Source organism: Sapajus apella, unplaced genomic scaffold (genome assembly GCF_009761245.1).
Source record: "Sapajus apella isolate SASKATOON/1434 unplaced genomic scaffold, GSC_monkey_1.0 scaffold14, whole genome shotgun sequence".
Classification (NCBI taxonomy): Eukaryota; Metazoa; Chordata; class Mammalia; order Primates; family Cebidae; genus Sapajus; species Sapajus apella.
Window position 1 is genome coordinate 31,466,252 of NW_022436954.1, and position 21,957 is coordinate 31,488,208.

Sequence of the window (21,957 nt, forward strand, 5' to 3'; positions counted from 1 at the left end):
AAAAATATTTTATAATGTTCCACACCACATAGCTTAGGGTCTGGCATGTTAGAGTCGGTGGTCAATAAGTATTGATTGAATTGAATTAAAGGGGATTGAATGCTACTTTTTGAAAAGAGATATCAATCAGAATAAATAACATTCTAGGATAACTTTTTAGGGTAAGTGTGTTGAGGACTTTAACTCTTAGACTATAAGTTAAAAATGCATACTTTTTCTCATGATATAGGTAGATCCCAATATGGTCCTTCATGCCTCAGTTTCCATTGGAAAGTGGAGTTTCTCAAGCAGTGAAGCAAGCAGCAGGAGTCAGACAGAATCATCAATCCTGTGGCCTCAAGCCAGTGTGTGGCTGATCACCAAGGTACCTAAGAGTGTCTGTTTTTGCTGAGTGAACTCCCCTTACTGGCTGGCTCACCGCACTCACAGGTACCCGGTGCTCTCATGCACAGGAACACACAAGTGAAAACGTGATAGATTGTTGGCTATTATAAATGCTGTCTCTGCTCTTGGTATTGTCTAGCCCACAGGACTTCTATAGATTCTCAAGTGAGCATTCAGTTCACTATCAGACATGCTGCTGATTAGTTTATACCTCACAGTCTATTTAAACCAAACATAGAATTTGTTTACAGTCCACAGACTCATCATTTTCATGAGATTTGTGTGAATGTGCTTCTACTAGTGGGTCTTCATTTTGAGATATACCCCTGAGCCTCCCTGAGTCTGGTAGATTAGCAGCATATACCGGCTTTGCATATCATCTTAGCAAGGACATATTTTTAAAATAAACCCCCGAGTATAAACATGAACACTGCCTAACACATTTTGTTCATGTGTATTGGTAATATTTAATATTTTCCCTTTATTATTGTATTATTGGATATGACTTATAGAAGAACATAAAATTTTCCTCTCCTTTTATCTTACTACTATAGTACATTTTGTAAATATGTATTTTTGTTGAAAAGAGATGGTGTAGTTCACACCTATCCTTCTTGTGTCTCCCTGTAGCCCCTCATCACAGATTATTTTGCTACTTTTTAGCACTCTTGTGAATGTGAAGTCACCCAGTGAAGTTTGCTGGGAGGAGGGAAGATTGGCATGATTTTCTCAAATGAAATTTTGGATTACCCTTAATTGTTGTTCTTTAATTCTATGAAAGTTAAAAATAAACATATGGAATAATTAAGACACAAAGGTACTAAGACATATTATTTATTTCATATATCAAAGCAGAATAAGTTTACATGAGCTATTCCTGAAATCTGGATTTTTCAGCCTGGAGACTCTGTTAATTTACCCTTTTTACATGGTATTTTGTTTCTGATTTAATAATAATAACGTCTCCACTTAGTTGAATATCTATTATGTGTCAGGCATTACATTAGGTACCTTATTCACATTCATTATTTTATTTAATGTTATAGGAACTATGCAGGTTTTTATTATACCACTGAAGAAACTGAGGTTAGCAATAGCAGAGGAAAGATTCTTGGTCTTTTTGACTTCAAAACTTTCATTGTAATATAAAACTCTCCTACTTATTAGCCTTACCTGTGAGCATGATGGAAGTGTTATAGTCTCAGCACCCCACTGAATAGCTGTATGACAGCAGACAGTCACACATGGTATCTAGTTGTTAGTCTTCTATCAAAAAGAGTTGGATCAGTTGCTATGGAAGGTCCTTTCTCAGATCCCATATTCTTTGATTCCAGTGTATCTGTTTCTAGAATTTCATGATAGCAGAAAAAATGTACTTGTCTAAAATCTCCTCAAAAATAATTGAAATGCCTACCAAAAGAGTATACTTTTGGAGTTTTTAAATAATTGAAATATCTCGTGTGACATTGGGAAAGTTACTTAGCTGCATTGACCTACTGCTTTCTCTTCCATAAATGACGTTAGTCATACCAGCCTTGCACAGTTGCTGTGAAGATGAAATGAGAAAGCATGTGTGATGTTCAAGCATGGTATTTGGTATATGAAAAGTGCTTAATAAATGATGGCTGCCTTTCCTCACCCTAACTAGTTCTTTTTTCTGTATAGACAAACTTGGTCAAAAAAGGATTTTATTCTGTGCTTATTAAAACCAAAATTTTTCTAAAAAAGTCATCAGTCATCAGTCATCATTGCGTTTCTTTTCCACACTGCAAACACATGAAAAATAAAGTTAAATGCTAAAAAGAAAACAATTTTGAAAATCCATTAAGATTGAACCCTCACTTCCTCTTTTAAAAATCCTTTCATCTATTAGGAGAGAATTTTACATGCCATAAATCTCCAGTAGATGTTGACAAATTTCTCTGTAGTTATCACTTATAAAAAATGTTGTATTGTTTCAGTAAGTAAGAAAATGATTAAATGGCCCTTCCAGCAATATTTCCCTTTAATTTCCTTGGCAGAAAATCCTAACATTTAAAACAAAAGCAGTTCACAAACCACCTTAAAATGTTTAACCCATGATATTTAGACCCAGAGTAAAACTTTAAATTGATGCAAAGGTTAAGGATTTGTTTCAGTCTTTTCAGTTCACTGCACTGTTTTTTTTTTTCTGTGCATATATATTTCCAGTAAGCTCTGTAGTTATAACTATAGCAAGTGACACGTGATGGACCCCAAATTGCTGCACTGTGAAATATGCACAGAAAAAAAAGACAAATGAAGATATCAAGGTCTGTTTTATTTTGCGCTGAACTGTAAAATGCCACCCTTGTTGGACAGAAGATTACTGATTCTGAGCAGGGCTCACTGACTGCTAAGTTGTGGGTAGTGTTTCACTTTCGGCAACTGTTAATATCCAGGGTTATCCAGGCATAATGACCTCACTATTTGTGACACATTGTTGAATTTTCTGGTTCTTTTAACTTATTTAGACCTTTCTCCCCCCTCTCTATTCATTGGAAGACTGGAATGATCCTGAGCCGAGCGATAACTCAGGGCTGCCTGGCTATTGGTCATCCTGTCAGAGTCAAGGCCGCTGAGGGAACATCACTGGCAGGATATAAATTAATCCTACAGAAAAGGTAATGCTTGTGAGTTATTTAGCTCAAGATAATAAATGCTAATTTCAAGAATTCTGAACAGTTCCATTGTGAATTTGTGTTCATAGTAATAGTATTCATTTCTGAATCTAAAGGAATCTTGAAAATATATGCCACTTAGTTTGGTAGTGTTTTAAAAATATTTGAAAAGGTGAAATGTTGGCCTTCAACATATACCTCTGTTGCAAACAACCTCTGCTTTACTCTATAATTATTGGAACTAATTTCTTTATATTTATTTTGATCGCTAATTAAAAATCTCAAATATTTGTGTATATTCTTAACTTTTTTTCCATCTTCTGAATATAAAATATTGAACTGTGAAAGAAAAATCACAGAGACCAAAAAATGCTGGCTTGTAAGGGACCATAAGTGTCCTTCGTGTGTGTGTGTGTGTGTGTGTGTGTGTGTGTGTATAAAATAATATATATATATATATAACATATATATATATATATATAACATATATATATATGTTATATATATATATATAATTTTTCTGATTTAGGAAGACACAGCTAAAAGTAAACAGATTGAGGAAGAAAGTTGATTTACCTCCAAGAGTCTCAAAATATTGTTTCCTAGTCACTTTCTTTTTTCTTGATCTTTTATGTTTAGTTTTCAGTTAGTGCTGAGAAAAACAATTCCTATCATACTTCAGGACTTAAAAAAGCCATTACCAGGTACTTCTGGCTAGATAGGCACATAGGATGTATTTAGGCTTAAATAATGAGAGCAGTTGATCCAGTCATAAAAGCAGAAGGGAAATTTTCTCTAACATGCAAAGCAGATATAAGGATGTCATGTAATGATTAAGAATGTGATCTATAGAGCCAAATTTCCCAGTGTAGATCCACACTGCGCTGCTTACTCTAACAACAAAATGTCTAAGCCAGATGCTATTCTAATATCCTTAAATTGCATTGTCCAATTTTATTCTTGCAACATTCTGATAGGGTAGGTACTATCATTATCTTTACAGGTAAAGAAATTGAGATATAGAGAAGTTAATCACTTGCTCAAGGCCATACCTACTAAGTGATTTGGCAGGAATACAAACCCAAAGAGTCAGCCTCTATAACCTGAAAGTAGACACTTTGCCACAGCACTACACTGCCTGTCAGTTGAAGTCCAGTCAGACAATTGCCAGTGAGTGCCAAGTGGTAGCAAATACCTTAGTGGATGAGCAGGGTACATCACTTGAAAAACTCAGGCAGATGGGAAAGGAAGATGGTAGCTTGGCATCATGCAAACTCTTCAGTGCTAAAAGAGTCCTACATACATAGTTCCTAAGCAGTGGCAGACAACGCTAAAGCAAGTCTCAGTTTGATATAGAGCTGTTTGCAGACTGGGTAATAAGATTTCTGGAGCAGAATGAGGTTTGTAAACTAGAGACACATGTACTAGAAACTAGAGCATGAACTTGCAATGCCAATGCCAATGTGAAATCATAGAACATGGAGCCAGTTATACTTCAGCTCATTTAGTCCACAGTTATACTAAAGAGAAAATCAACCAATTGTAACTGACCCCAAAATGACACAGATGATACAATTACTAGATGGAACATTAAAACAGTTGTTTTAACTGTGTTCTCTATATTCAAGAACCTAGAGGAAAGATGGAACATGTTAACGAAATACATAGAATATCTAAAAAAACTTAGATTTCTAGAGATGAAAACTATATTATAAAAAATATGCTGAACATGGCTAATGCCAGATTAGACAATGTGGAAGAAAATAGCAGTGAACTTGAGAAGATAACAAAACTACTCACAAGGAAAACCAGAGAGAAAAAAAATACTTAAGAAAAAGAACAGTGCATCAGCGAGATGTGAGGAAATTTCATATGGTCTAATTTCTGAGTATTTATAGTCTCTGACAGGTTAAAGCAAGGAACAGAAAAATATTGAAGGAAATCATGTCTGAACTATTTCTATATACAAAATTGAGAACTATAACCCACTGATTTAAGGAACTCAACAAATTCCGGACACAAGAAGCACAGAGAGACAAAACCAAGGCACCTTATAATAGAATTGTTTAAAATTAGTGATTAAAGAGAAAATCTTAAAAGCAGAGAGAAAAGGCATGTTATGTACAAGAGGAACTAAAATAAGGCTGACAGCAGATTTCTTGTTGGCAACAATGCAAGTAAGAAGACAGTGGAAGAACATCTTTAAAATACTAAAAAAGTAGGTGAGGAGGAAACTATTAATATAGAAAACTTTTCCCAATAAAAATGTCTTTCACAAATTAAGACAATATAAAGAACTTAAGACATTCACAAACTGAAGAACTTGTCACCAGCAGATCTTCATGACAAGCAATGTTAGAGGAAGTCCTTCAGGCAGAAGAAAAATGATACCAGATGGAAATATAGAGCACTGGCAATGGTGACTATATAGGTAATATAACAATGCTACTAGGCCGAGCATGGTGGCTCATGCCTTTAATTCCAGCACTTTGGGATACTGAGCTGGGCAGATAGCTTGAGCCCAGGAATTCAAGACCAGCTTGGGCAACATGGCAGAATCCCGTCTCTACATGAAATACAAAAATTAGATTCAGTGAAGGTCCACACCTGTAGTCCCAGCTACTTGGGAGGCTGAAGCAGAAGGTTGAGGCTATAGTGAGCCACGATTGCACCACTACACTACAGCCGGAGTAACAGAGTGAGATTATTCTCAAAAAACAAAAAAACAAAGAAAACCCCAAAAAACTCAAAACCCCACAGTACTAATTATTTCTGTCTCTTTAAAAGATATAATTGATTAAAGCAATACTACTAATAATAATACATTGTGGAAATAATATGTAGAAATATTATGTGTGATGGAAATAACACAAATGCTACTAGGAGAAATAGGGAAGAAAGATTTTTATACTATTTGTGAAATGATATGATATCAACTGAGAGTAGATTATGAGTTAAAAATATATAATCACCAAAGCAATCATTAAAATAGTAAAGTTATGGCTAAGAAACCAAAAAAGTAAATAAAAAATGAAATATTAAAAATAATTAATCCAAAACAAGACAAAGAGGAACAAGGAACAGAAATAGAAAACAAATAACAAGATGGTAGACTTAAAGCCACTTGTATCAATAATTGCATTAAATATAAATAATCTAAATGTAAAAATCACACTCCATTTAAAAATCAGACATTGTTAGATTAGATGAAAAACCAAATTTGTCTATATGCTACCTATAAGAAACTAACTTTAGCCTTTTGGCTCTCTGAGCAGCACCGTGGTGGTTGGCAAGAACAAGCACCTTACAAAAGGCAGCAAAAAGGGTGCCAAGAAGAAAGTGTCTGATCCATTTTCCAAGAAAGATTGGTATGATGTGAAAGCACCTGCTATGTTCAATATAAGAAATGTGGAAAGACGCTAGTCACCAGGACCCAAGAAACCAAAATTGCATCTGTTGGCCTCAACGGTGGAGTGTTTGAAGTTAGTCTTGCTGATTTGCAGAATGATGAAGTTGCATTTATAGGAAATTCGAGCTGATTACTGAAGATGTTCAGGGCAAAAACTGCCTGACCAACTTCCATGACATGGATCTTACCCGTGACAAACTGTGTTCCATGGTCAAAAAATGGCAGACAATTATTGAAGTTTGTGTTGATGTAAAGACTACCGATGGTTACTTGCTTCATCTGTTCTGTGTTGGTTTTACTAAAAAAGGCAACAATCAGATATGGAAGGCCTCTTATGCTCAGCACCAACAGGTATGCCAAATCTGGAAGAAGATGATGGAAATCATGACCCAAGAGGTGCAGACAAATGACTTGAAAAAAGTGGTCAATAAACTGATTCCAGACAGCATTGGAAAAGACATAGAAAAGGCTTGCCAATCTATTTATCCTCTCCATGATGTCTTTGTTAGAAAAGTAAAAATGCTAAAGAAGCTCAAGTTTGAATTGGGAAAACTCATGGAGCATGGTGAAAGCGGTGGTTCTGGACAGGTGCTAAAGTTGAACGAGCTGATGGGTATGAACCCCCAGTTCAAGAATCTGTTTCAAGTTCAGACTTATAATAGTGGCAAATAAAAAGTCTTATTTGTAAAAAGGAAAAAAAAAGAAACTAACTTTAAATATAAAGACACAAATATGTTAAAAGCAAATTCATGAAAAACCATATACAATGATAAAACTAATCCAAAGAGAGTAAGAATGGGTATATTAATGTCAGATAAAGTAGACTTCAGTAAAAAGAATATTACTAGGGATAAATAGGGCCATTTGATGATTAAGGGGCTAATTTATCAAGAGAACATAACAATTCTAATTTTTTAAAAAATGACACAACTTCAAAATACCTGAAGTGAAAGCTGATGGAATTGCCAGGAGAAAGAGAAACATCTACAACTCTAGTGAGCAATAATAATAGCCTGTTTCATAATTAACAGAACAAGTTAAAAAAATTGTAAGGATATAGATTACTGGAATAACATTATTGACCAACTTTACCTAGTTGATATTTATAGAAAAATGCATTTAATAACAGCAGACACATTGTATTGTTTTCAAGACGGAGTCTCACTTTGTAGCCCAGGCTGGAGTGCAGTGGCACAATCTCAGCTCACTGTAACCTCTGCCTCCCAGGTTCAAGTGATTCTCCTGCCTCAGCCTCTCGAGTAGCTGGGACTACAGGCGCATGCCACCATGCCCAGCCAATTTTTGTGTTTTTAGCAGAGATGGGGTTTCACCATATTGGCCAGGCTGGTCTTGAACTCCTGACCTTGTGATCTGCCCACCTTAGCCTCCCAAAGAGCTGGAATTACAGGCGTGAGCCACTGCGCCCAGCCAGCAGATGCATTTTTTAAAATTACGTGGCATGTTAACCAAAATAGTCTGTATTATGGCTACGAAACAAGTTTAAATAAGTTTAAGAAAATTCAAGTAATATAGAGTATGTTCTCTGATGATAATGGAGTTAAACTAAAATCAACAGTGGGAAGTTTTCTCTAAAACTCCTAAATATTTGCATATTTTTTTAATGAACCCATGAATCAAAGAAGACAACAAAATGGAAATTAGCAAGTATTTTGAACTGAATGAAAATGAAAATAACAACATATTGAAATTTATGAAACACTGCTAAGGTTTTCAGAGGGAAAGTTATATAAATGCCTGTATAAGAAAAGAAGACGGCTATCAAATCAACGACTTCAGCTTCCACTCTCCAGAACTGTAAAAGCCAGTCAAACCCAAAGTAAGCAGTAGAAATGGGATAATAGAAGTTAGAGTGGAAATCAATAAAATAGAAAAAAAAAATAGAGAAAACCAATGAAATTAAAAGCTGATTTTTTTTTTAAAGATCAGAAAAACTTATAAGTCTCTAGGCAGATTGTTCAGATAAAGAGAGAGAACAAAAATTACCTGCATCAGGAATCAGAGAGGTGATATGCAGTTATTAAAGGGATGATAAGGGAATATTTTGAACAACTATGTGCCAGTGAATTTGTCATTTAAATGATAAAGACCAATTCCTTTAAAAGACACAAACCACCCATGCCTATTACAGAAAAAATGGGAAACCTGAATAGTCCTACATCTCTTAAAGACATGGAAAACCTTCCTACAAAGAAAACTCCAGACCCAGATTACGTCACTAACTGCACTGGGAAATTCTGCAGACATTTTAGAAAAAATAAATACCAATTCTGCTCAATCTTATCTAGAAAAGAAATAAGAAGGAATACTTTCCATCTGTTTCTAGGGGGTCAGCATTATCCTGATCACAAAAAAACTACAGAAAGTTATTACAGGAAAAGAAAATCATAGACCAATATTTCTCACGACTATAAGTGCAAAAAATTATTAACAAAAATTTAGCAAATGGAATACAATAATTTATACAAATATATATCATGACCAAGTGGGGTTTACTCCAAGAGTGCAAGAATAGCTTAACAATAGTTAACTAAAAATGATCATAGACCTAAATGTAAAATCTAAAACTGTAGGTATTTTAGATGAAAACTTAGGCAAAACTATTTGTGACCTTGTATTAGGCAAAATTTTCTCAGATATGACACCAAACTCATGATCCACAAAAATATTGACAAGCTGGACTTTATCAAAATTAAAAATTTCTATTCTGTGAAAAACAGTGAATGAAGAGAGAATAAAAAGACAAGCCACACATAAGTTGCAAATATTTGCAAACCATATATTTTTGAAACATACACATACACACACGCATACACACACTTCAAGAAAACATGGGTAGATAAATGATTTGAACAGTTGCTTTAACAAGGCAGATATACAACTGGCATATGAAAAGAGCCTCAACACTATTATTCATTAGGAGAATGCCAAATAAACCTACAATGAAGCATCCTGACATACTTGTTAGAATGTCTAATCCTTAAAAGCTAGACCGTACCCAGTTTTGATGAGGATGTGGGATAACTACAACTCTCATAAGTAGTTGGTGTAAATATAAAATGGTTTAGTTACTTTGGAAAACAGTTTATACTTTGCTGAAATATTAAGCATTTGTCTGTCTACCTTATGACCCAGCCATTCTATCCCTAGAAATTTATGCCAAAGAAAATGAAAGCATACATTGATACAAAGAATGTATACTTTGTTCACGTATAAATGTTCATAGTGGCCAGGCATAGTGGCTCACATCTGTAATCCCAGAACTTTGGGATGCTGAGTGGGGAGGGATTGCTTGAGGCCAGGAGTTTGAGACCAGCATGGGAAACATAGTGTGACCGTGTATCTACAAAAATTAAAAAAATTTTAATTAAAAAATTAAAAATTAGCTCAGCATGGTGGTGTGTCCCTGTAGTCCAGCTACTCAGGAAGTTGTGGCAGGAGGATTGTTTGAGCCTGGAAGATCAAGGCTGCAATGAGCCATGATTGCACCACTGCACTTCTCCTTGAATGACAGAGCAAGATCCTGTGTCAATCAATCAGTGTTATTACCAGCTTTATTTCTAAAAGCCTACAGAAAAAACTAGAAATAACTCAAATGTCCATCCATAGGTGAACAGATAAACAATCTATACAATAGAATACCCAGCAATAAAAAGGAATAAACTCTTGATACATGCATGAATACCCAGCAATAAAATACTCAGCAATAAAAAGGGATAAACTCTTTCCTTTATGCTGAAGGAAAGTAGAAAATAAAACAAAAAAAGTACATATTGTTTGATTTAATTTATATATAATTTAGAAAACACTAACTAATCTAGAGTAATGCAAAGCAGATTAGTGGTTGCCTGAAGATAGGAAGATGGGGAAGGGGCAGGAGGGAGAAATTACAAAAGGGAATAAGGAAACTTTGAGAGTGATTTATTTTGCATGATATATGTGGATGTATTCATTATCCTGATTGTTGTGTTGCTTGCCCAGATGTATACATATTTCAAAACTTACCAAATTTTATACTTTGAATATGTGCCTACTAATTGTACAATATTGTATGTCAGTTATTTTTCAATAAAGCTGTTTTTTTTTAACTTAAAAACAAATCAAGAAAAAATAAAAATGATAAGTAAGGAACGACTAAGTGATTACTTTAGAAGGAGCCAGTGAGAGAAGGCCTTTCTCCACGGGACAGTTGATCAATGGCCTAGGTTAAAATGGCAGGTGTTTGGAAAGTTATGGATAGCTTGATGGGAGTAGTCTTCATGCCCAGGACTCTCCTTAGGCACAGCAAATACTGAAAGTACTGTAACGTCTCATCAGCTGATCTGGCCTTAGTGCATTGAGGCTAAGCCCATTACCTCAGTAGGTTAAGACCAGATCAGTGATGAAATGTTGAGGTCTGCTTCTACTCTGTTCAAGACTGTCATGGAATTGAGTGGGCCGAGGCTGAAGACTCCATGTTCTTATTGCTTGTAGAGGAGAGAGCTTGGGCAAGGAAAGAGATGTTCATGAAACAAGCAAACAAACAAAAATTTAAAAAGATTTTGTTTAATGTAGAAAAGAAGGAAGGAAGAGAGGGAGGGAAGTACTTAAGTTGAAGGCAAGTTGCATTAATACAAAGGCATATCTTCCTAATTGTGTAAGGATCATCTCTCCTGTTCACCTTTTAACTTGTCTTTATCTGAAAAGCAAAATCCAAGGTGGAGGCAAAATAGGAAATTTAGAAAACTAGAAGTTCTCACTCACTATGAAGTTATATTTCATTTTTTAGAAAGCAGTAAGGACCCAAATTTTTAGAGCTTACCTCACCTCTGGGTAATTTCAAACACATTCATCTTTTCCAGGATATCTAAAATATCTTTGTGACTTGTTTTTTTAAGGTAACCATATTTCATTATAAATAACAATAAATATCTTCATGTGACAGCAATTTCTAGAGATAATTTTTTTCTCTTTTTCTAAGTAGTATGACATGATTTTAACAAAAGCTATGAATCAAGACATAGCCTTTATATGCTAGAAATAATAGAACTAGTACTTAAAGTAGCAACTTGACAACTCACAAAGAATATTATAAACATATCATGCCTCATTAGTTCAATTATGCTTCATTTGGTGTTAATCATCTTATTCAATATAGCAAGTGCTTGTGCATATTTTCTCTTTTAATATATTTTTTTCTGTCTGTACATCTATCTGTCAATGGATGAAAGTTAAACCAACGATGTCATTACCAAGTGACCTAGCCATTTTAAAAACCATTTAAAAATGCTTCTTTCCAAAAGATATTTTGGACACCTTACAGATAAACTAGTTGAATCAAAGTTATTTTTTTGAGCACCATTCAATATTGATATTGCTTCATTTTTAAGAAATGCAGATATGCAGGATATCTGGACTTTAGTGTTCAGCTAAAAAACTAAGGTAATATCAAACACATGAACACACAGGCATACACAGAGGAAGATTAGATTATAATGGTTAAGAACTGTTAACCTGTAGATTTTGTTTGGCTTGCATATTATTACAATTTTTGAATTGGTCATGAGCCTATAGAAATAGGAAGATTTCATACAAAAAGTAACATACTTCAGGCTTTCCTTGAAAAAATATCTGAAAAATGGGCAGCATTGGACCTGAATTCTGTCATGACACCAGTATTGCAGGAGCTGAGTGGTGATGTCCCCTTTAAATGGAACATATGTCCCCTAGTTTGCCATATTCTCCACCATTCCCTTTAGCAGCCCTCACACTGGCTTTCACTGCTTCATGTATTTCTAATACCTGTCTGGTCCATAAAGACTTTTGAATTTGCAGCCCCTACATATAAAATCAATGGAGTAATGGACCCATCAAAGGAGACCTCTTTTCTATCTTTAGTCTGTATACTTCTTAAATCAAAATAAATATGGAGCTGAATATTCTATCTTAAAGATGATCCATAAAAGAAGTTTCAGACTTTCATGGAACCCAGTCCAATTTCAAGTAATCTTTACCATCTTTTGGGTTAATCTTTCAGTTATGTTTTTTTACATCAATTTTTTAATTGCAATTTAGGTCTTGCTAAAAGTGGAGTGACAATTAGCCAACATTACCAGACTAGGTTAAAAACACACGCTGTTTTACGGACACCTTTAAATAGAACCAACAAATGCAGCTAAGGAATAGCAGCAGACAGAAGTTGTGTTCACACATACGGATAATACCATTAGAAATGTCAACATCAAATAGAAAGTTGTCCATGTGTAGTTTCACAGTATGTGGGTTACTGAATGGAACTTGTCTCTGTTCTTACTATGTTATGAATTATGGACTGGAAATCCCTTTCCCCATCCTCTACATGCATTGTACTTTTGTTCCAGGTAGTGTTGGTAGACATCAGAGCCATTTGAGGCTGTCTGGGAAAATAAATTTGTGATCCTGAAGCATGATAACAGTCCTCCATATAGTTACCAGGAAATGATGAATATATGAGTGTATAAACACATACACATACATATCTATGTTTTATAGATGTCCTGTAGGATCTATAACTATCCAATTCATATCTATATCACCTATAGAGACATTTACACACATGCTAGTGGTAATAGAGGTGGTGATAGTGATGGCTGTGATAAGAATATCATCATTATTAAAAAAAAATTCCAAGACCACTAGAGACTAAGTGATCTGCTAAAGTTCATCTATCTAGTTAACGTTAGATGCAGGACTAGAACTCAAGTCTCTCAACCTTAGGTTGGTGTATGTCATGATATTATGACTGATTCTTGGATGGAATATAGCTCCTTCATTTTCCCTTCCTTCCATTATTGATGTTGTTGTTATTTTTTAATTTTGTTTTTGTTTTTAAAAAATACTTTTAGCTTGATGCTTTTTGATCAAGAAGAGGAAAGACTATGACATCATTATCAAAATCAGTCTCACTGAGCATTATTGCATGTTGGATCCAAATTTGATTTTTCTACATATACAGTGTCTTGAAAAATAGGCAGATACACTTTGTGTATAGAAATTTTATTTCTTTAAGAAGTTATTATAAATTAGAATGATACCTTTTTATCCAGCCTAATGTGGCACTACATGAGATTTGTTTTTTTATAACTTTGGTAAAATTTAGGGACAACATTTATAGATTTTAGTAGACCACCAACAGGAGTGCTACTAGTAAGTTCCTAGAGGTTATAAATTATATAGGACTACATGTTTTTAGTAGAATTTTCTAGGAAAATATATGCTTGAACAGAATTGAAGCTTGATAAAATTTGACAAATGCTAGTAAATTTGTATTTCTTTCAAAATTATTTTTTATTTTCTTAACAAAGGAATAATTTCTCTTCTTTAGCCATCTACCAAGAAGATCTTTTAAATTCCCTAAGCAGCCATATATTAAATTTAAAACATTTTCAAATTGCTTTATGATTAACTTTTAGGGTAGTAACATTCTGACACTTTATTCACATTTTTATTTATTCAAAGATAACTTTAATATCCTGTTACATGTCAGGCCTTGTGATCAGCTCTGAGGACATGCATGGTCTCTGCCCTCACACAGTTGGCAGTTTGTTGGACATCTTTTCTGTTGTATTAATTTTGAGAAAAGATGCCATAAGTTTAGAAAGTCAAAACTGAAATCAACGTAATTCATCATTAAGGCAACACTAATTCAATTAAAAGACAAAATCCTGAATTTTGCAGATTTGTATGGTTAGCATCAGTCTGTTAATTGCCAATTGCAGATGTCTTATACTTTGAAAAATTATAATTTGACATCTTATTTATCTCGAAGAAATATACTCACGATAATTTATGAAACAGGAGAGATTGCTTGTAAGCAATGAAGCTGCACTGAGTTACAGCTCTTACACATTAAAATGATCTAAATTTTATCACAACCCCACATATTTCCCTCAAAGCATTACAGCAATCACTCTTTTTTATTATTTTGAAGGAGTATACTTCTAAGCTTGGGATTGACAGCTTTAAAGACTAGCAATATTGTTTTTGTTATTTCTTCATTCAGGGTTCGGAATATGAACTTTCTCAGTACCTCAGGAGAATTTGTTATAGTATATGGTGATTATTTTAATACAGTTGTATAAAACATTATGATTATATCAATATGTATTAAGTCACTGAGATTGTGTCCAATTATAATAGTGAGACTAAAATGTTGATTCCATTTCAGTCTTCCACTTACACAAAATAACTTGTGTTATACTTTTCTGATCTAATTGAGATGTTGAGCTTAAGTCAGACATTTTGGGTTCTGGTTCCTATTTAGATATTTACTAGTGCTGTGATTTTACCCAGCTCACTTCATCTCTCTGCTTCTCATTTTATTCATCTATAAGACGGAAACTGAACTGGGATAGCCCCTCACTTCCATTCAAATTCTCACAGTCTGTGTATTTTTTCTTAGATAATCATTATTATCATAATAATCATTTTAGTTCTGGACCCCAAGTGTCAAAATTTAAAAATCTTCTCTTTTCCTTTATTAATTATAAAAAGAGAAAGATCCTTAGAAAGACAATTTCGCCCAGTACCTTTATCACCCCACCTCATGCCAACATTGTTTTGAGCTACATTTACATTGCCAAAGCCTTAGAATGGGATCCTTAGCTTAGGGATCAGTTATACCTTGAAAGATATTTTATTTAATATTAAACACTTTTACATAACTATTAGAACTCCTTTTATTTTTCATATCTCTGCCCCACTCTGCTGCATCCTAATTAAATTTTCCTTTAATATTGTCATGTCTCTCTTCTTTTCCCTAATTTGACATCTGAGACTTATCTTTGACTACTCTCTAACCTCCACCTCATTTATTCAATCATCAAATTGTTTCTCCTTTGTAATATATTTGTACAGAAAAAGCAAACTGTTTTCTCTACTTTATACACTTCACTTCTGATATTAGATGTGTTATGTTTTTTCACACCAAGCAATTCTTCTGTTCTCAGTGGACACCTACTAGGTGTCCTACAGTTCAATTCAGTTCTGCCTCTATCTACCAGGAGTTAGCATTAGATCTCACAAGTTAAGGGCTCAGTCCCACAGGACTGCCTCCCCTTAAAACACCAATAACAAGTCCCAGGTTGTCACCTGTACTTCTGACCAACCAGCTGTATGTCAGGGTTCTCATGACCCTCTCATTGGGTTTGATAATCTGCTAGAATGGCTCACAGAACTCAGAGAAACATTTACTATGTTTACCAGTTTATTATGAAGGATATAATAAAGAATACAGATGAATAGTCAGGCAAAGAGGTACATAAGGCAAGGTCTGGAAGTGTCCTGAGGACAGGAGCTCCTGTTCCTGTGGAGTTGGGATGTACCACCCTCCTGGCACATAGATGTGTTCACAAACCTAGAAGCTCTCCAAATCCTGTGTTTTGGTGATTTTTATGGAGGCATGATTGATTATGAACTCATTCTCCAGTTCCTCTTTCCTCCCAAGAGAAGGGGCAGGAACACTAAAAGTTCCAGGATTTAATCATGACTTGGTTTTTCTGGTGACCAGCCCTCATCCAGGAGCCTTCCAAGAATCCCCTCATTAGAACAAAAGATTCTCCTATCACTCAAAGAATGTCAAGGTAGTAAGAAGCTCTGTGTCCAGAACCCAGAGACAACGTATTTCTTACTATTTCTAAGTTTAAACATTTGATTTTCCATTTCCTCACTGCTCTCATTATTCTAGTACATGTTTTTTAAAATTTGGCTTGTAAACCACATGCATCTAAATTCCCCAGAATTTTATAATTGAAATAACTTGAAACAACTGTTAATATAGATTTTTTTTTGGCGGGGGGTCCAGACCTTCAAAACAAAACCTCTGAGGTTATGATTCTAAAGATCTACATTGTTATTAAGCACTCATTTCAACATGCCTATGAATTCTTCATATTCTTTTATATAGTCTAGATGTAGGCTAAATACTAATGTGTACTGAACTAGTTTTGGACTGCTGCCTTTCCATACTCTTCCCAGATCACATAGCACCTTGCTTTAGAATAGAATAGAACATTACCTGACACCTCTTATTCTCAACCTTTGATATTTCTGTCAAAACTCAAAGGCAGTAGGAAAAGTCTTGTTTAACATCCTGTTACACTTAATTGAATTCATTTTTGTTCTACCTTTGTAAGATTTCTAAATATTAATGAATACATGATTAGTTAATTTAAGCATAATTAGTTTCATCACGTTTTAGTTTTTTCTTACTCAGACTTAGCTGAGAAAATATAATATTACCTGATAAAATTCTCTACTTGTTTCAGAATTAGGTGCCTGAGGTTCCTAATTTTCCATGGTATCTTTTTTCATACTATCCTTTTAATCTTCGTACTTAATTAAGTCTCTTTCTTTGTTTCGCAGAAGATATTTTTTGTGGGCAGAAATTTCCATAATGTTCTTATTGATTGTATTTGTTCTCTAAATGTTTTGATTACTGTTGCTACTGGTAACACACACACATGTACACACTTACCCCACGAAGGGTACCAGATCATTGGAGGAGAGAAATTGGTTGTCTTAGGGAAAGCTTCAGCTGCTGAAATATAAATGATGATGGCAGCACCTTTGGTAGAGTGTGGGCAGTCCTCCTGCCAGGCTATCTGGAAAATGATCATTTTATTTAAAACCTACAAGTGCTTCTGTGGAGAAAAGGTGTAAATTTTTAAATCACATTTTTTGTTACAGACATAGTGGAGATGAATCTCAGAAGTGGGTGTTTGGAACTGAAGGTTGCATTTATTCAAAGGTAAGGACTTTATAAGCCACAGCTTTTATGCCTAAATTTTCTATTCCCAGATTCTTATAAAATGTACTATCTATTTTTCAGAGCAAGAAATGCTTTTTTTCTGCACATATGACTTCACTCTGTACCTAGAAGTTTAGAGTTTTACTCAACTCAATACTTTCCTTTGAAGTGTTTTTCTTTTAATTTTAAAACACATTTTCTAAAGTCAAAAATAATTTTTCCTAATTCATTGCTGTAAAATGACCCAGCATTTTAGGGCATCAGTTTCCTTCTACATTGAAATGAAGAATTTGGTACTTCAGAAAACTGGCAGTATTTACTGCCATTTAACATGTCTGTACGGCCCAGCAATTCCCCTACTAGTCATTTGCCAACAAATGGTCATATGCTTACATATATTAAGGAAACAATATTTAATGAAACATTAATAGCAACACTAATTCTGGTAGCTTCATGTCAGCAGTAGAAAGGATAAATAAATTGTACTATACACTGTGTATTCATTGGAATACTATATGGCAGGGTTGGCAGATGTTTTTCTAAAGAGCCAGACACTGAATATTTTGGGTTTTATGGGCCACATAATCTCTATCTCAACTTCTCCGCCTTGCCTTTTAGTGCAAAGCAGCCATAGATAACATGTTAATGGATGGATCTGTCTGTATTTCAGTAAAACTTTATTTACAGAAACAGGTCAAGGTCTGTTTCTCATTTCTAAGACTTATCTGAATAATGTTTACTGTCTACATTTCTACTAACATTCTTATCTCAACCACTTGAGTAATCTGTAAGAAGCTTTAGAGTTTTCCAAGATGACAGACTAGAGGCTTCCCCAGTATTCCTCACCCACTTGGAAGAAGCAAAGTGGGTGACGAATACTGTAGAGGTTCACACTGTGAAGTTTTATCCAAGGACAAAGAAGCTCAACAGACAAGCAAAAGAAAATTAGATACAGGGAAAGAGAAGGTGGGGTCTAGTTGAAAATGGTGAGTGAATCCCCATTGTGGGAGAGGGACAGTGAGTATCTCTATGATATACCCACCCCCTGGGGAGCCATGTTATTCAGGCAAATCAGGCCACAGAAGAACACCTTGACCCTCCCAAACCCTGAATCTCACTTGGGGAGTACTTGGGACACTGTGTGAGAAGAATGACACTGGAAAGTATATCACCCACTTTCTTAGACATGGACACCAGTAAGAGGATCTGAAAACCTCTTATTATTACTCTAACTCTGAGTAAGAAAAAACTAAAATGTAATGAAGCTAATTATGCCTAAATTAACTAATCATGTATTCATTAATATTTAGAAATCTTACCAAGGTAAAAGAAATACAGAAATTTGAACATAAATCTAGAATTAATGAGAAGTTTATCAAGGACATATATATCTCCAAACAAACAGCACTTGGGCATGGTGACTCATACCTGTAATTCTAGCACTTTGGAAGGCCAAGGCAGGATTGCTTGAGCCCAGGAGTTCGAGGTCAGTGTGGGCAACATGGCATATCATCTCTACAAAATTTAAAAATTAGCCAGACCTGGTGGTGCATGCCTGTGATCCCCGCTACTCAGGAGGTTGAGGTGGAAGGATTGCTTGAGCCCAGGAAGTCAAGGCTGCAGTGAGCTGTGTTCATGCTACTGCACTCCAGCCTGGGTGACAGAGTGAGACACTGCCTCAAAAACTAAAAATTAAATAAATGAACAGAACATCTGGAAATAAAATTTTCATTGAAATAATTATAAAATGCATTTGAGAGCTTCAGCAATAGACTAGACCAAGCAGAAGAAAGAATCTCAGAACTTGAACACAGGCCTTTTGAATTAATCCAGTCAGATAAAAATACAGAAAAAAAAAAAAAAAGAATAAAAAAGAATAAACAGGCCAGGCATGGTGGCTCACACCTGTATTCTCAGCACTTTGGGAGGCTGAGGCAGGCAGATAACCTGAGGTCAGGAGTTTGAGACTAGCCTGGCTAACATGGCAAAACCCTATCTCTCCTAAAGATACAAAAATGAGCTGGGTGCATCAGCATACACTGATAGTCCCAGCTACTCGGGAGGCTGAGGCAAGAGAATTGCTTGAACCTGGGAGGTAGAGGTTGCAGTGAGTGGAGATCGTGCCACTGCACTCCAGCCTGGGTGATAGAGAGACTCCGTCTCAAAAAAAAAAAAAAAAAAAAGAAAAAGAAAAAAAAAAAAAGAGAGAGAGTGAAGGAAGCCTTTGAAAAGTATGAGACTCCATAAAGCAACTGAATATATGAATCATTGGTATTCCTCCAGTAGAAGAAAGAGCAAAAAGCTTAGGCCCAATATTCATCAGAAAAATACATTGCAAAATGAATTTCCACATCATGTAGTCACCAGTCTATCTAAAATCAACATGAAGGAAAAATTCTAAAATTAGCAGGAGAAAAGCATCTAGTCACATGTAAAAGAAATTCTGTTAGACTATTAGCCAACTTACCAGCAGAAATCTTACAAGCCAGAGGAGAATTTGACGCTAGTTTCAAAATGTTAAGAGAAACAAAACTTTCAGCTAGGAATTTTACCTCCAGAAAGAATAAACTTCATAAATGAAGGAAAATAGTCTTTCCCAGAGAAGCAAATGCTAAGAGAATTTATCCCAACTAGACTGAAGCTGCAAAAATGCTCTTTTAAAGGCATCCTAAACATGGAAACCAGAGGTTAATATTCACCACCATAAAAACACACAAAAGCATAAATCTTACAGGTCTTTGAAACAATTTCACAAAGGAGGAAGAAAAAGGGATAAAATGGCAACATGACAGAACTCACCAAATCACAAAGACAAAGAATTTTTAAAACAACCAGATAAGAGCAATATGATAGAAATAAAACGTTATATATTAATTTTAATCTTCACTGTAAATGTATTAAATGTCCCACTTAAATGATATTGATTGGCAGGATGGATTAAAAAACATGCTATATGCCAACTCTATGCTGCTTACAAGAAACTCATCTGTGAAAACACATATAGGCTGAAAGTAAAGGAGTGGAAAAAGATACTACATTTAAGGAATGTGAATATGGTTCAACATTTGCAAATCAATAAATATAATTTATCACATTAACAGAGTAAGGACAAAAACTATACGATCATCTCAATAGCTGTGGAAAAAGATGAATAAAATTGAGCTTTCCTTCATGATAAAAACCCTCAAAAACCTAGGCATAGAAGGAATATACCTCAACATAATAAAGGCCATTGAAAGCATTCCTTGTAAGAACTGGACCAAGACAATGATGCCCATTATCGCCACTCCTATAAAACATAGTATTGGAATTCCTAGCCAGAGGATTCAGGCAAGAGAAAGAAACAGAAGGCATCCAAGCTGGAAAAGATGAAGTCAAGTTATCTCTGTTCATTGATGATAAGATCTTATATCTAGAAAACCCTAGACTCCCCTCCCCCAAATAAACCCTATTAGATTTGATAAATAAACTAAGTAAAATTTCAGGATACAAAATCAAAATCCAAAAATCCATAGCATTTCTATACAATAATGATCAAGTTGAAAACCAAATTAACAACTCAGTCTCATTTACAATAGCTATAAAAATTAAAATACCCAGGAATAAATTTAATCAAGGAAGTGAAATATCTCTACAAGGAAACCTAGAAAACACTTGTCAAAAAAATTGCAGATGACACTAATAGAAAAACATTCCATGCTCATAGATTATAAGAATTAATATTGTTAAGATCATACGGCCCAAAGCAATCTACAGATTAAACGTGATCTCTATTAAAATATTGACCTAAGTTTTTACAGAATTAGAATAAACAATCCTAAAATTCTTATGGCCAAAAAATATCCTCAATAGCCAAAGTAAACCTAAGCAAAAGAACAAAGCTGGAGGCATCATACTGCTTGACTGCAAAAATATATTACAAGGCTATAGTAACTAAAGCAGCATGATATTGGTATAAAATTAGACACATAAATCAATGTAACATAATAGAGAACTCAGAAATAAAGTCACATATCTACAGCCAGCTGATCTGTGACAAAATCAGCAGGAACATGAACTGGAGAAAGGACACTATAGTGTTGGGAAAATTGGATTACAATATGCAGAAGAATGTAACTGGACCCCTATCTCTTACCATAAAGAAAAATCAACTCAAGATGAATCAAAGAGTTAAATGTAAGACCCGAAACTATGAAAATGCCAGAAGAAAACCTAGGGAAAACTCTTCTGGACATTGATGTAGGCAAAAAATTCATGACTAAGACCTCGAAAGTATAAGCAACAAAACCAAAAGTAAACAAACCAGAAAACTTTTGTACAGCAAAAGCCAACCAATCACTAAACAAGCAAACAAAACAAGTGCATGAGCAGGCACTCTACAGAAGGAAGAAAATTATTTGCAAGCCGTGCATCCGACAGAGACTAATATCTAGAATTTACAAGGAACTCAGCAACAACATAAACCAAAACAGATAACTCTATTAAAAAGTAGGCAAAGAACATGATAGACATTTTTCAAAAGAAGACATACAAATGGCCAAAAAGGGCATAAAAAATGCTTAACCTCATCATCTAATCATCAGACAACTGCAAAATTAAAATCATGAGATACATCTTACACTAGTTATAATAGCTGTTATGAAAAAGACAAAAAATAACAGATACTGGCTAGGATACAGAGAAAAGGGACCACTTACACACTCTTGATGGAAATGTAAATTATAATAGTGCAACCTCTATGT

The 21,957-nt window shown here is 34.7% G+C and overlaps 1 protein-coding gene across 1 annotated transcript in view; it reads left to right on the plus strand.

Moving 5' to 3' along the window:
- Positions 1 to 234: 234 nt before the first annotated feature.
- LOC116555171 (doublecortin domain-containing protein 1-like) overlaps positions 235 to 21,957 on the plus strand; it is a 31,389-nt gene continuing 9,666 nt past the window's right edge. The window contains exons 1-3 of the mRNA XM_032283663.1: positions 235 to 364; positions 2,908 to 3,026; positions 17,155 to 17,215. Of these exons, the coding sequence (XP_032139554.1) occupies positions 242 to 364; positions 2,908 to 3,026; positions 17,155 to 17,215 (303 nt within the window). The 5' untranslated portion in view covers positions 235 to 241. The remainder of the gene's footprint in view (positions 365 to 2,907; positions 3,027 to 17,154; positions 17,216 to 21,957) is intronic.